The following is a 16,694-nucleotide window of genomic DNA, read 5'->3' as shown; positions in this document are numbered from 1 at the left end:
AGATTGCCTCACTAAGCCAAAGGGGAGAAGGAGCCTTTCATTGTTAGTCAGATGGGTTTGTTTTGTTAAAGCCTGGAACATGCAAAATGAATGATTAATGAGTAAAAGTAGTTTGGAAGTATTGACTTGGTCTGTTGGAGGATGCGAGTAAAATCACAGGCCACTCCCCTTGCTATTGTAGGAATTTGGGTGTATATTTGCCTTACTGGCTGTAATATCACAGATGGACATTAGTGGTGAGTAGGTGCTACTTGGCCCTTGGTTTGTGAGAGTAGATTTCAGCTTAAATTTTAAAAAGAAGAGGGAAAATTCTCTGAGTTCTGTTTACTTCTTTCTTATTGGTGACCTCACAAGATGAATTAATAAAGTGCTGGATAAAATCTCACTAAATGAATATTAACCAAGTATATTTTCAGGAATAAGTTTATGTTCAAATTAGCATTGCTGTGCTGGATTCTTATTGGTTTCTGATTTTTGTTTGATATTATTTTAAAAATCTGTTATTTATGAAGCTTCCCAATTAAATTAACTGTAACTAATGATGATTTCAGATTCAGTGGAATGATTATTTAATGTGTATTCTCCAGTCCCTACCCCCTACCACCACATAGCATGCAATACAGATAAAAGTATTACATTTGTGATGATCTAAAATAAGTTCATGATATAATACAAAATGTAGCTCTCTTGGAAAGAATATTATTATTGGAGTGGGAAGAAGCCAAAACTCATATTTCCCATCCTTTGTATGAGACTATGAATTAACGTTGGTGGAGTACCTGCTGCTACCATACGTGAAAGTAATTCTTTTATTCTTTTTTTGGAGCATCATTAAAATTAATCTTTAAACACAAAGAGATGTTAACATGACATTTAAAACAAAGTGAAAAATTTAAAAAGCTTATTAGCTAATTAGTATCATTAGAATAATTAGATAAAATGAAGTTATTTAAAAGGCAAGACAACATCTTTTCTTTCTTTTACTGTTACAGTACTATAATTGCTTTTGATTTGAATTATTTGGGGGAAAAAATCTTGTACCATCCTTGAAAATATTGCATACATTTGGCGTGATTTCAGTTCCTTCATTTAATACAAACCAAAGATGATTGAGAAGCTTGTAGAGATTCCCTGCCCCACTCTGTTCCATTAAGTGCAACCTAGAGAAGGCCAGGGTTCGGGAACCTAGCTTCTGTTTGGGAAGGCTCTCTAACTGCTCTCCTCTTGACAGCTGAGACAGGAGGTGGTGGCCTGCATGCGCAGGGACACAACCCTGGAGACGGCTCTCAACTCCAAAGCATACAAACGGAGCAAGCGCCAGACTCTGAGAGAAGCTCGCATGACTGAGAAGCTGGAGAAGCAGCAGAAGATTGAGCAGGAGAGGAAACGCCGTCAGAAACACCAGGTTCTTAGACCCTGGGCTTTGCTCACCCTCACTTAGACAGAACTGTCCAATGAAGTCATTGAATGGGGTCAGAATGACTGAAAAATGGACCCTTGTAGGTGGTAGGGACATCTCAGAACAGAACGGTTCCTTGACATTTACATAATCCAGCCACATCATTTTATAGGCAAGGACGCTTAGGCCAGGACATATAAATGACCTGCTCAAGGTCATACAATTGCTCAGCAGCAGAATGAGGTTTATTACTGTCTTAGTCTGTTTGGGCTGCTATAAAAAAAAATAGCATAAACTGGATGGTTGATGAGCAACAGAAATTTATTTTTCACCGTTCTGGAGACTGGAAGCCCAAGATCAGGGTACTAGCATGGCCGGGGTCTGGTGAGGGTCTTCTGCTGGGTTGCAAACTGCTAACTTCTTGTTTTCTTATGTAGTGGAAGCAGACCAAGAAAGTTCTCTGGGGTTCCTTTATAAGGGGACTAATCCCATTCATAAGGGCTCCACCCTCATGACCTTATCACCTCCCAAAGGCCCCACCTCCTAATACCATTACATTGGGAGTTAGTATTTCAATATATACATTTTGGGAGGACACAAACATTCAGTCCATAACAGGTGTCATGTTCATAATCCCATGGAAGGTTTTTGAATGGGCGGGCATAGGTGGGTTTCCTAGTGCAAAATTCTGGGAGCAGGAACTTGGAAAAGGAAAGTAGAGAGCAAAAAGTTATTTTCATAACAGATATAATAGTATCCTGGCCTCTTTGAAGGGTCTAGTTGAATATTTCACAGAGGCAAATATTTAAAAACATTCCTTTCTGGGGGTTTGGAAATATTTTGATGTAGGATTTGATTTCCTGTCATAGTCCTATAAATTGTATTTGTTTTCCTGTGCTTAATTTAGTGCTTAGCTTAGTTTCCTTTTGAAAAAAATGTGGGATTTTAGTGTAAATAGAGATATATTTAAAAAGTGGATACAAATTCTGCATGGCAATTTTAACTTTGTATCAGCTTACTTTGGGTCATAATCTAGGGTAGTTAAATTAGAGCAGAAAAACATTACTTTTATGACATACTTTTTGCTGGAACTGCCCATGTTCCTCAGGTTTATTTTGGAGTGAATGAGTGGTTTGCTGCACATTTTATCATTGCCATTTTGTAGGTCTCTTTCAGTCTTTGATCTTTCCCTTCTCATGTGGCCACACCCTCAAGGCTGAGGAGGCTTCTCTTGCAAAAGCTTGCAACAAAAGGAACCTAAAGAGGCCATCTTTCCCACCAGGCCCATGGCCCACACATCAACTGCAGAGACATACTAGGGCACCTATCCCCAAACAGATTCTAGTCTTCCCAAGCTGTTAAACACACACTAAGAGTTTTCTTGGACACATTGATAGCTCAGAGGACATTGGGCAATGGATTTTAAGTATCCTTTTCTTCCCGTTTTGGATCCTCTAGGAATACTTGAACAGTATTTTGCAACATGCAAAAGATTTTAAGGAATATCATCGGTCTGTGGCCGGAAAGATCCAGAAGCTCTCCAAAGCAGTGGCAACTTGGCATGCCAACACTGAAAGAGAGCAGAAGAAGGAGACAGAGCGGATTGAAAAGGAGAGAATGCGGCGACTGATGGTAAGGAACTCCCTGCAGGAGCCCGGGAAACCACTCAACCCACATCCGTCTGCAATGAGACCATTAAATATGGTGGTAGTAGAAGGAAAAAGTGAAAACTGCTTATCAAAAATTTTAATAAATTTATTTGAACCTTAGGGAGATGAAGTAAAAACTTTTTCTCTTTCCTGGACAGCATATGCCAAAAATCTAGGGGGATGACTGATGAGTATAGTATTTCTGTGTCCTGGGGTGGCATTGCAGTACAGATTACAGCTTCTCTCATAAAAGCAGGTACTATATTTTGCCTGAGTTTGATAACCAAATCTGGATGGATGGCAAATGCAGTTCTTTAAAAAATATGGCCTCTTTGAGATGAATGACCATGTTTTTTGGAATGAATAACACATTAAGTCGTGTCTTCAAATCTAAGAAGGTCTGTATTTTGAAGCCTCTGGTGCTTATCTTTCTTTTTTAATGGGAGAAATTATTCTGTAACAGTGTAATAAGTGATTTTTAAGTTGATTTTGAAATGTTGCCTTTTTTGTGATAGCCATGTTATGGTCAAAGGCTATTCATGGATCATTACATTTGCACTATTATTTTTTAATGGGTATATAAATATAAGCACGGAAGAGATAGGTTTATATCATTGGCCTGAGTATTTGTTTTTATTGACCATTTATTTTTGGAATTGGACCTCAGAGCACACTGTGGATTTTAGAAAAACGTGTGTTGATGTTATAATTATAGGAGACCTGCAGGTTCTATCTAGGACATAATGCCTGCGTAGATGAAGATAAGGTCATTAGTCTTAGCCCATAATTATGTTCCTGAAAAATTCTAAGTGACACTGTCTTCCTTGCTGGTATTGCAGTTTGCATTTTTTTCATTTTTTGAATTCCAGAGAGTAAACACCATGTTTTAAAAGCCTTTGTGTCCAGGTACTACCACATCTTACTACCCTATCCTGCCTCCCTCTCCATGCTGGGGAGAGAGGGGACTGTCCAAGAGGTTTCTGACTAGACCATTTTTATAGTAATTTGATCACTAAGCAGTCAAATTTGTCTGACTCAACTGAAGTGAAACTATATTAGAACTTCAGTAACAGATTGGTTTGACACTAATGATTAGGCATTTGCAAATCATTAATTTTTGCAATTAAATGATGGAATATACAGATAATAGAGAAACTGAAGTTTTTTATCACTCTTTCTTCAAGTGAGTTCAACCATAACCAAAAGCAATTAGAGTTATAATAGCATTTGAGGCTCTTGCTCATCCACAGGGCAGACGGCAGCTAGACTGAGCGATGAAGCTGCTGTCACTCAGGCAGATGCTAGAGTGACACCGCTGGACAGAAGATCCCAAGTTTTTGTTTTTGTTTTTGCAATGGGGTTGCCGCTTAAAGATTTTGCAGCTTGTTCCTTTTATGGTGGCATTACATGGTAAAAATAATTTGGAGTGTCCTTTTATTGGGATACACAAAGACATTTCTCTCAGAATGGCTCAGAGTACATCAGAATTTTATTCCGTTTAACTTCATCATGTTGCTTAATGGGAGGTGGAAGTGGAAATTACTGTATCTGTTTTATTGCTCAGCAGTACCAGACTTCAGGTGCTAAGTGACTTGTCTCCAGTCACCTGGGCCCATTACTCAGTGCAGCTCTGTGGGGGAAAAAAAAATCCCCCAAATTTGATCTTTCCTATCAACCACAAAGTTTGTAAGGCCAAAAAGAAAGACTTTTTAAAATACAAGACATTATTTGTTAAAAGCCCATTTGATTCATTGCCTTTAGTAGTACTTATTGAAATATTTATGAATGAAAGGATATTATGTCTGGAATTTGCTTCAAGACAATTCAGTTTGGGTTTAGGGGAAGAGTAGCAATGAAACAGGAATCACCACAAGTTACTTTTTGTTGTTTGGAATTGGTTATAGGAGAAATTATACTATTCTCTCTGCTTTTGATTATATTTGAAAATTTCTGAAATGTAGAGTTAAAGATAAACTTTAGATCATGAGTCATCAAATTCTAAAATCGTTTTGTACAGTTAAAGCAACACAGAAAACAAAGAGCTGGCTCAGAGTGCTTAATCACACCACACGAACAGCGTGGCTTTGTGCCGGACTTTGCTGTAAACTCCAGTGTCCTGGGATGTAGGCGTCACACTTCTGTGTGTTTGCCCTGCTTCAAACTCTGTGCAATGGCTTGAACAGCCCAACTCATCCAGTTTGCTACACTCCTACCAGTCAAAGTGCAGACAGTCAAGGGGAGAACAGAGTGGAGAGTGGAGTTGTCTGCATGCTTATTTTATGCTCTCATCGTACTCTTCTTTCCTTAATAGGCTGAAGATGAGGAAGGCTATAGAAAACTGATTGATCAAAAGAAAGACAGGCGTTTAGCTTACCTTTTGCAGCAGACTGATGAGTATGTAGCCAATCTGACCAACCTGGTTTGGGAGCACAAGCAAGCCCAAGCAGCCAAAGAGAAGAAGAAGAGAAGGAGGAGGAAGAAGGTGCGTATCCTAGTGGTGGCAACTGAGTCCAGGGTGTATGGGCAGGGATAAGTTTAAGGCGAGTATTGCTCTTTAAGTACTACTTCTTAAACTGGTGAAAGTTTAGATGATTGAATTGTGAAAATTGCGTAAATGGGTATGGCATGAAAGTGTTGATTAGGTATACTAGACAACTATTGGAGGTAAGGGCGTAATAATAGGATGTACTAAACTAAAACAGTGTTCATAAATCATTGTTTAATAGATTTTAAATTAAGTACATACAGTTAATTGGGAAAGGAAAAACAGATACAAATAAGTGTTTGCTTAAGTTTAATGCTAGTATGACAGGGGATTACTCAATTACGAAAGAAATTTAAGAAGAAAATGCAGTGTACAGGTTGGAAGAAGCCAGAGGAAGACATGGGCGATAGTTACTTGGACAGATGGCAGTGCCAAAGTTCTTCATTCAGTTCTGTCCCTGTGTCGCAGTGAGGTGAGTGTGCACATTGGGGTTTTAGGTAATCACATAAAAAAAGAGTCCCTATGTGAAATATTTCCTAATTATCATGAGAAATGAAGGGTAAGATTTAGAATATCTACAGATATTGTATCTCAATTCAAGAGTAACCTGCTGAGGACAGGACTGTGAATATGATCCTCTTTGAAGCCTAAATCGTCCAGTCATCTAGTTCTTGGTTGATACTGTGTTTTCATGATAGATTCTGTTTAGGCCAGGTACAAACATCAACAGGAAGTCACAATTGTAAAGGTTGAGGATTGGTAGCATTTCATCATTCATTCTGTACACTGAATAACTGAACAAATTGCTTTTCAAAAAATAATTAATTTCATGGCCCCTGAATCCTCATACCTGAGGAAAAATTATGTTTCATAATTAAGGAGGAGGAATAAGTGATCAAGAAGGTGCCTTCTTGCACTGATTTCTTTAGTATAAGATAGCTTACCTCATTGTGAAGATGAACGAGAGATGACTCAGGGCTTGTGTTTAGACATTTTGTTGGTGAGGAATACCTCATTTTCTTGTCAATGTAGCATTATAGACTGTGCAAAACTCCAGCTCCAATTCCTACCTTAAAAAGATGTTTTCAGAATTAGTGAGGAACATATAGGTAAGGGGGAGGGAAGGATGATGGGGAAAGAAATCATATAAATATAGTTATTACCACTGAACTGTAGATTGAAGAATGATAAAGATGGTAAATTGTTTATGTCTATTTGACTTCCATAAAAAAATGTTTAAAAATTAAAAAGAAATTACTGACATATTGATAGCAGAGAAAGATGGAATTCTGGAATATTCTGGAAGTGGATCCCATTAAATGGCAGTTTTTAGTTTTTCCTGATTCAGCCGTGTGTTCTGCAGAGGTTATCACTGTTAGTGTTTCTAGTATTAAAATTTGTGTTTTACATTTCTTTATGATTAAAAGCTAATGACCCAGATTTGACATTATGGCTTACAATTAATATATTTCTGCCATGGTGTTAGATAGCTGCATCATCATAGGCAGAGAAAGATACACAATTGAGTGTTGATGGTTATGCCTATATTTGTGTGTCCATCTGTACAGAACAGGGACCTGTCACAATTATTTTTCAGGTGTTACTCTGCATGATCTGTAAGTTGGCACGCCCCTTTCAAACCCTTGCCTTCAATTTGGTAATAGCACTTATTCTTTGTGTCTTACGCTTTCACTCAACATATGCTAACTGAACACTTACTATGAGCTAGGTCATGTGCTAGAATGCTGGGAGAAGGGGGGTACAATGATGAGGAAAACATCCTGCCTTCTCTCACAATTTAATCAGAGAGAGAAAAAGAGAGGCTAGACAGATACTAATCAGAGAGAGAAAGAGAGGCTAGACAGATATTAATCCAACATGCACCCAAATATACAATTACAAGCTGGGATGAATGTTGTGGAGGGAAACTCTTTCCAGTTGGAAGTGGGGCCTGATTTCTTGGCAAATGAGTAATAGATGTCAAAGCAACTATTGTCTACCTTACAGATATCTTTGAGTATCTCCCATTGATTGTCTCACATGATCAATGTGCAGAATTTTTACTTTATGGTCAGCCATCTGCCTTTCCTTGCATGCTCTTGGGTGCCTAGCATTTGAGCACTCCCTGCCCTCAGCAGGGCTAAGTTGGAGGGGCTCTGTTTCCTTCCAGGGTATCTTACTGGGAGAAGTGGGACAAAGAAAGGGGGGAAAGAAAAGAAAAGAAACTGAGGCCCTTAGCCCTTCCTGGTACCTGTCTCTTTTGCGGGGCTTTAAGACTTCATTCAGAGTGAATTACCCAGTTCCAGATGCACCTTTATTCAAGTGCAAAGGAAGGGGATACTTTGAAAAGCTGATTTGACGTTTTGGATTATCTGTAGTTCTTCTTCCCTCCATTAGAGTGAATGATTGGGAGTTGCTTATTCTAGCTTCTCTGTGGTGGAGGAAAACTTCTATGTCCATGAGCATAAAAATCTCTGCTATCCTTTTTAGCACTTTCCTATGGTATTAAATATTATGCTGTACCTATCAATATTTTTTAAATTAACAAATACTTCCATAAACCTTTGTTTTGAGAAAACGTACTTTACTCAGTGAGCTAATAGCTAATAGCACTAAGTTTGAAGGACAACTAAGCTACAGATAACTCTAAGAAATGTGCTATTAAACATGAATATGGTTGACTTTTTCACTTAATTTAATCTGAAAAGGATTACCTTTTATTTTCAGCATTAAACTAGTGTACAATTTTTTTTTTTTTTAATTTCGTAGAAGAACAGAGGCCTCAGTCTTTCTTTGGGAGTTTATTGTGTTTACTTGTTGCTCGTGAATAATAGGGTAGGTTTCCTTTAACCCGTTATGACCTTGTTTAATTTTCTCATCATTACAGACATTTTTTGAAGTACACATTTATACATCATTTTGAAACTTCTCATTCTCAGCCTGGTCTTCCATTAAAGCCCTTGAAATGGAAGAAAAAGAAGTGAACTACATGTATCTCCTTAAGTGTCAGAGGAGGAATAATTTTTAAAGTATTGAAAACCTAGTTATATGAAACTAATTTCTTTGGTGTTCAAGATGAATGTGCTATAATGTGTGTTTTGCATGACCTTGAGGTTTCCTACAGGGTACAAAAGAGAATGGGGCTAGATAAAGGCACCAGGACATGTAAAACTAGGCGTGAACATGGCTAAATTAGTGAATTGAGTCGTGTTAGCAGGTAATCTTTTAAAATCAAAACTACATAAGAAAATATATATACTAATTTGCTGTTATTCTCTTGTAGGCTGTTTCATTAAAAGCTCTATTACCATAGTGCTTCCGTCCCATGATCTGTAAGAAGGCAACAGGAACATTATCTACCCCATAGATATGTAGTGAGGATTACATGGGAAAGTTTATCTAAAGCATGTAGAATATACCCTAACATATAGTAAGTGCTCAGTAAACATTATTTCATCAAGCAATTCTATGATACGAAAGTGGAATCATAATTATAATGTGGTTATGTTTTTCTGAAAATAAATCTTTTTTTAAACCTTTACTGCATATTCTTTGTGGTGTTGAATCAGTAATAATTGGTCACCACTTCTTGTCTAGTTGGAAATCAGTTGAATATTAGTGTGTAGGTTATCTTTGAGGACAATGGCAGATTCTTTAAATATTGAGGCATGCAGAAGAGAAATGAGGATTTATCACAGGTGATAACTTCTGCCTACCACCCTGTTCCCCCAACTCCTACAAAGAGAATTTTCTAATTACATGGCCTCTAATTTACAAGGGTTCCTGGTGATTATGAGGCATCTCTCACAGTACTTTAGGGTACATTTTTCCTTAAGCTGTGGTTAGGAGCCCATACCAGGAGCACCCCTGCCTGTTGCTTAAAAGTCTAGCCATCGGCCAGGTGCGGTGGCTCACGCCTGTAATCCCAGCAGTTTGGGAGGCCGGGGTGGGTGGATCATGAGGTCAGGAGATCGAGACCATCCTGGCTAACACGGTGAAACCCTGTCTCTATTCAAAAATATAAAAAAATTAGCTGGGCATGGTGGCGGGCACATGTAGTCCCATCTACTCAGGAGGCTGAGGTAGGAGAATGGTGTGAACCCGAGAGGCAGAGCTTTCAGTGAGCCGAGATGGCACCACTGCACTCTAGCCTGGGCGACAGAGCGAGACTCTTGTCTCAAAAAAAAAAAAAAAAAAAAAAAAAAAAAGTCTAGCTATTTCAGGGGTTCAGTTTCCAGAGCTGTTGACATCAGCCAAAACTAAATATTTAATTCTCCCTTCCACATCTTTCAGTGGGATGTATACCAGCAGAACTATTCTTGTGTTATTTATTTGTGACGTTTTTTGGAAACATGTGATACTAATGGGCACATACTCAGAATCTCTGAGGCAACACTAGGCCAGATATAGTCTACATTGGAGGGTTCGATTTTCTTTCTAAAAGTTCTTTTATCCTGTCTCTCTCTCTCTCTCTCTCTTTTTCCTTACCAACCACTTTATAAGTAAATCTCAGGACTGTGATATTTTGCAGGTCGAACCTTCCTGGCATAATGTATTGGCCAATATAGTGGTAGGAAATGTGTTTTTATCCTGTTTAGATACCAGAATGTCAGAATAGCCTGCTGTTGGCACAATTTTTAGTAAAAAGAGCTTGAAAAGCAAAGCAGTAATATTATTGAGACATTTATTTTAAATTCAAGCTACTCCCTGATTCTTCTCAGTTTTTTTTTTATCTCTTATAGTTTCCCCAAAGATTATATACTTTATTACAGCTTTCCTCTACAAGATTTTCATAGATGAAAGAAAGGTTCTAATGTAATTCTGGACATTCAAGTGTAGGAACTATTGTAAGGATAAGTGAACACAATGCCACAGTAATTAGATTTATTTGATTAGTTCAGTGTCAAAATGGGTGAGACTAGAAGTTTAGAGCAAAGTCCTGTTTAACTGGATTGACCAGTTACTTGAGTCAAAATGTTGGAATTAATTTTCTCTGTAAGAAACAACCCAAGTAATTTGCAAATGCCTGTTAATTTGATATTCCTGGGCATTTTTAAAAATTACCCGATTACCTATCTTAAGGTCCGCTTAAATGACAGTAAAAATAACTCAAGTGGTTTTGGAAAGCTTAGGTTTCCAGCGAAACAGAATGAGTCCTTCAGATACCAGCACATTTGAATGTTGTTTCAGTATATTATAATAACACCCACTGGGGGATAAAGTACATTCATTTTATAATAGAGATTGTAAAATATTTGATTTAAAACTGTTTCTTTATGTAATGAGGCTGTTTATAGCCTATGTTATAGTAATCTAAATAAAATGGCCTACTGAAGTCTTCTATTGAGTTCAGCTTACACGGGATTTTCATGTTTAGAGATTTCTTTCCTTCCTCAGCCCTGTTGTTGATTACTTTTTATACCTTCTGCAAGGAAGATGGGTAGCCGTGCACATACCTTTGTTTGTGAACATTGCTAAATGGAAGATACGAATTGACATTGGCCTTGGAAATTGGGAACACACACTGTCTTTAGTTTGAGTAATTTTTAGTTATGAGTAATCTTTAGTTATGAATAATTCCTATCATGTCCCCTTACATGATTAGGTTAATTATACTCCTCCCTTCCTACATAAGCATAATTAGTTCTAAACTCTTTTTGCATGTAGGAAGAAGCCGGTACAAAGTTTCTTGTTCAGTGTTTTGTTTTGTTTTCAATCAATGGAAATAAGTGCCGGCATCAACCGTTAATATTGATAGCATGCATTTGCAATTACACGATGCAGATAACTACATATGAAAATTTCTCAGGTGGCAGAAGACACTGTAGCAGCTGCTGCATCCATACCAGGACATTTCCTCAGGTGCTTAGAGACTGTCCGAAGTCAGCTCAAACAGTAGACCGATCACAAGCTTTTGGATGTTAATTTTGAACCAAAAAAAGGGACAGTTGTGTTTGTTTTGCTTTGTTTTTTCAAGTTTTGAGGCACAGCATGAGGTTGATGTGAGTACATGGGCTTATGAAAGCGCACCAACCAGGAATGTCATCAAACTGAAGGAATCCAAAGTATGATGGGAGAAATTGACATCTTTTGCCATAGAGTAGACTGCCACCTGGCCTCTATCTCTTAGAATAACATGGCAGAATTGGGTTCAAGGACAGGGCATGCTTGCGAGGGAAGTCACACAGAGCACCAATTCAATGGCTAATTGTGTACGTGCTCTTAACTATTTTATGACTTGCAAATGTATTGGCACCTATTTATGGTAATGATAATTTAATGAGCATATGCTAAGTGGAAAGCATTGCTCTTTGTGCTTTCATTCATTCCTTCAATCACCAAATATTTATTTAGTGCCTTTTAAATGCCCTTGTAGGTGTGGGAATGCATCAGTGAACGAAACAGACAAAAATCCCTGACCTCGTAGGCTTATGAAGCAGTTTTCAGGAAATGCTACAGCCAGTCTTAATTATAGACATAAAAGAATAGTCCTTGGACTATCGTTGACCCTTGTACAATGTGGAGATTGAGGCTGGCAGCATATATATTAATTGTGACACTGGATTGTACATGTTGAAACAGTGACCAGTCCTGCAGAAGCCCTAGGATATAGGTACTGTTTGTTACCATTCCTGTTTTATGCAAGAGGGAACTAAGACGCAAAGAGAAAATGATTTGCTGAAGATCATACAACTAAGGTCTCTTGCACTTAATTACGGAGAGCTAAGATTCAAACACAGTTTGTCTAATTCCAGAACTCAACTCTCTTAAATCTAATATTACTCCGTCTCTCAGATTCGATACCTAATAGAATTTTAAAAAATAGTTTGGGGGATTTTAAGTAATGGAAGGGCCTGACTATGAGACAGTTTTTAGATAACAATCTAGCTAGTCTATAGTATATTCATAGGAAAGTATCCTTTAGAATAGTTTTGATTATATTAATATATGATGCGTCAAGCTTTTTAATGTACTATTCATTGAAATGGTGATCCAATTCCACTTGCTAGATATTTGAAATTGGCTTATTCATTGTCTCATTTGATTTTCTTTGTTGGCCAAATTTGTAGCTTATTTCTGATTTGTATGGAAAGAATGGTGGGATTAATTGACTTTCCCCCTTTAATTAAAATAGTCCCCTGAGTATAGATTCTGAGAATTCCAAAAATGGAACCTTCAGTGACTGGTAGCAGGGATGGTTTCTTTTCTGAATACAGGGGTTCTGTTATTGTTCTCTGTGTCACTAGCATAGATGTAGAGCCTGATGCTCTTCGAAGCTGATCATTTCTTTTGAGCTTATAAGTATTTTCGCTCTGGGGTGACAAAAATAGAAATTTAATTTCTTGGAAAATCATAACCAAAGGGAGTATTTTATTTCCTACTGTTTGGTAGAAGCTGCATTTTTTTAATGCCTCGTGCTTTGGCATACATACATACATGTATTTTTGGTAAGAAAATTGCATTGTAAAAGAACTTCAGAAATTTCAAATGCTGATGGAACTGCCTTTCTTCACTATGAATAAAAGTGGATTTTAAACTTTAAATGTTTTCTTAAAAGCTATTTTGTCAAAAGACAGTTGAGTTATTTTCTAGAAGGCAAAAACGTATTATATAATCGATATCTTAAGTAAACAAAGTTGAGTTCATATTGATTGTGTATCATCATTTTTTATTTTTAATTAACTGAAGAGCCCAAGGGAGGAAAGCTCATTTTCTCAAGCATCTTGGCAAAGGAAATGACTAAAGTTTTTTTTTTTCCTCGTTATACTATGCAGAAATAGTACAGCTTTCCAGCAGTAACTTTAAAATAGGGATTCTATAGAGGTGATTTTAAAGATTTCACTTGTCAGAGAGGTTATCATAAGTGGAAGAAATTTTACATTATTTTACGTATATTACAGATGAGACTTGCTTGGATATGTACAAGATATGACATAATCTTTTTTTTTTTTTTTTTTTTTTTTTTTTTTTTTTGAGACGGAGTCTCACTATGTCACCCAGACTGGAGTGCAGTGGGAGTGCAGTGGTGCGGTCTTGGCTCACTGCAAGCTCCGCCTCCTGGGTTCATGTCATTCTCCTGCCTCAGCCTCCTGAGTAGCTGGGACTACAGGTACCCGCTACCACGCCCAGCTAATTTTTTGTATTTTTAGTAGAGATGGGGTTTCACTGTGTTAACCAGGATGGTCTCGATCTCCTGACCTTGTAATCCGCCCACCTTGGCCTCCCAAAGTGCTGGGATTACAGGCATGAGCCACCGTACCTGGCTGATATGACATATTCTTAACTTTCCATTTAGGTTGTTTTTGAGGCACATAGAAGTTAATGGACTAAGATATTGGGATATGTAAGAAATGGTAGATAACAGAATTCTTCATGAGACAACAGTATCTGCATCAAATTTTCCCATATACACATGGTAGAAATACTATATATTATGAAAGAAATTTAGGTGGAATTAAAAACATCCAGGGAACTCATAAGGTTTTATATTATGTTTTTATGCCCATGGAGTGGTTCATAGCTTATTCTTTTTATTGAGAATCCTATTTTATTTTATTTTTATTATTTCAACTTTTATTTTAGATTCAGGGGATACATGTGCAAGTTTATTACCTGGGTATATTGCGTGATGCTGAGGTTTGTGTTACAGTTGATCCTGTCACCCAGGTAGAGATCATCGTACCCAATAATTAGTTTTTCAACTCTTGCCCCACTCCCTCCTTCCCCCCTCTAGCAGTCCCCAGTGTCTATTGTTGCTATCAGAGCTTATTCTTGATGGACAGTTTTAGAATGTTGTTCTTCATTGCTGAAGAAAACTTGCTTAGGGGATAGGAAAGTTGAGCTAATTATGTCAGGATTTGTCTTCACACTCCCAAACATGAGAAGAACATTTCAGATTCTGACCACTGTCTTGATGCTGCCCTATCTTAAGTTCTTTGGGTCCCTGAAGACACAATCTACAAATCTCTAGCGTGCTGGTCTCAGATCATATCTGGCTTTAAGTGACTCTCTACAAGTTGCTCATAAAATTCATGTTTTGTCTCAGCAAAGAGAAATGAACATAAAAGGCGTTAACACTTAAGCTCTGTTAGATAATAATGGGGTAACAATGAAATTCTATTACATACCAGAGAGTTACCAGGAAGTCCTGTACCTCATCGTCTTGGTTACATATAACATTTTTGTTGTTTTGCAGAAGGCTGAAGAGAATGCAGAGGGTGGGGAGTCTGCCCTGGGACCGGATGGAGAGGTAAGGGATTGTCATCCTTTCCACTGTGTTCTGCTGAACGGAGTCCGTGCCAGATACATACTATTTTTTCTTACTCTGCTATTTATTTTAAGTAAAAATAGTAATACATTAGCATAGTAGAACATTAGAATGGTACAAAAGGGATACAGTGAAAAATAATCTACTTGCATGTCAGACTGTCAATCAACTGATACTAAATATATTGCATACTGTTTCAGAATTTTTTGTGCACATATAATCATATATTTACAAATATATAGGGTGTGTAAGAATCTTAAATGATTCTCTAATTATCTTGCCCAGTAAATGATACAGAAGCATAACATAGGACCCAGTTTCTCTAGTTTATTATTAGTTTGAAATCATAAAAATATATAAACTAAAGAAGTCACGTATTTGGTTAACTTATTTTTGACATTTTTAATAGGCTTGCCATATAGCTTCTATATGTATATTCATCAGCCTAGTCCTAAAATTCATTTCCTAGTAGTTCTAGTATTCTCCTGAATTATGAGGATACTATTTATTTATTGGATTTTTTTTCTGAAGAATTTAAGCGATTCACAGTGAGGAGGCACACTCCCAGAGCAGGATGGGAAGGGAGTTTGTTTCAAATGATCGTCATTTTGTCTCATAAATTCTGATAAACCTACTTGGCAGATCGGAGTGGGTGGGAGGTTGCCACTTCCCATTCTGGTATCGCTCTGCACACAGTTGTATTGTGAACTCAAACAGCAGAGATGCAGAAAAAAAGATTGAACCACTATTCTATGCAGAAACCTCTTGAACAATAAATGTTACTTAACCACTATAATCAATCACAAGGAAAGAAAGGATCAGGATAAATGTCTGATATGTAAGAAACTCCGTGGGCTGTTATGGGAAAAGAATACTGTATATTAGAGCACTTAGAAACAACTCTAATTTGCAAAAGCCCGGCCTTACCTAAGTATGCCTCCCATTGGTCTACAATTAACAAGCACACAGGGAGAGATTTAACATGTTAGCTTAATAGTGTTCTTACATCTTACTGTCTGTTGGGAAAATTAGCTACTGATCTTGGGCTTGTGACATACATCTTTTTTTCTTTTAGTCTTAACACATGTGTCCTGTTTGCTAAGGCTTGCAACGTGGACATCTTGCTCTGTTTTGAAATAATGTTCTGGCCGGGCGCGGTGGCTCAAGCCTGTAATCCCAGCACTTTGGGAGGCCGAGACGGGTGGATCACAAGGTCAGGAGATCGAGACCATCCTGGCTAACCCGGTGAAACCCCGTCTCTACTAAAAAATACAAAAAACTAGCCGGGCGAGGTGGCGGGCGCCTGTAGTCCCAGCTACTCGGGAGGCCGAGGCAGGAGAATGGCGTGAACCCGGGAGGCGGAGCTTGCAGTGAGCTGAGATCTGGCCACTGCACTCCAGCCTGGGTGACAGAGCGAGACCCCGTCTCAAAAAAAAAAAAAAAAAAAAAAAAAAAAAGAAATAATGTTCTTATTATTATGCTCTTCTGTTCTCATTCAGTGCTTTTGCCAAGGTTCTAATTCTATCTACAGTGATTTCCAATTTTCTTAGAGGCATGACATTAGCACAAAAACAAGCTATATTATAATGGTTCATGATAACAGAGTATGATTTTTCCAAGGGAAATGATAGCAAATTGTAGATTTTCTTCTTTATCTCTTGAGTATATAGATGACCTTTTACATTAATGAGGAAGAAGTGTCATGTTGGCATGCAAAGTAATGATGTTCAAAACCATTGCTTTAGCACACACAAAAGAGAAAAACGACAACCTAGAGTAAGCCTTTTCTCTTTTTAAGGGTATTTTTGTGGATAATTGCTAATATATTGTTTCTTATGCTGACAGTGCTTTGTTGGGGGTGTAAGGGGAAAGAACCTTTGGCTATGTGTTTTT

The 16,694-nt window shown here is 37.7% G+C and overlaps 1 protein-coding gene across 1 annotated transcript in view; it reads left to right on the top strand.

The window, feature by feature from the left end:
• SMARCA2 (SWI/SNF related, matrix associated, actin dependent regulator of chromatin, subfamily a, member 2) overlaps positions 1-16,694 on the top strand; it is a 182,204-nt gene that overhangs the window by 42,525 nt on the left and 122,985 nt on the right. Inside the window, 4 exon segments of the mRNA XM_050761733.1 lie at positions 1,232-1,405; positions 2,858-3,031; positions 5,360-5,530; positions 14,730-14,783. Of these exon segments, the coding sequence (XP_050617690.1) occupies positions 1,232-1,405; positions 2,858-3,031; positions 5,360-5,530; positions 14,730-14,783 (573 nt within the window).

Source organism: Macaca thibetana, chromosome 15 (genome assembly GCF_024542745.1).
Source record: "Macaca thibetana thibetana isolate TM-01 chromosome 15, ASM2454274v1, whole genome shotgun sequence".
Classification (NCBI taxonomy): domain Eukaryota; kingdom Metazoa; phylum Chordata; class Mammalia; order Primates; family Cercopithecidae; genus Macaca; species Macaca thibetana.
Note: the sequence above shows the minus strand (reverse complement) of the source record. Positions and strands in the feature narration are given on the sequence as shown.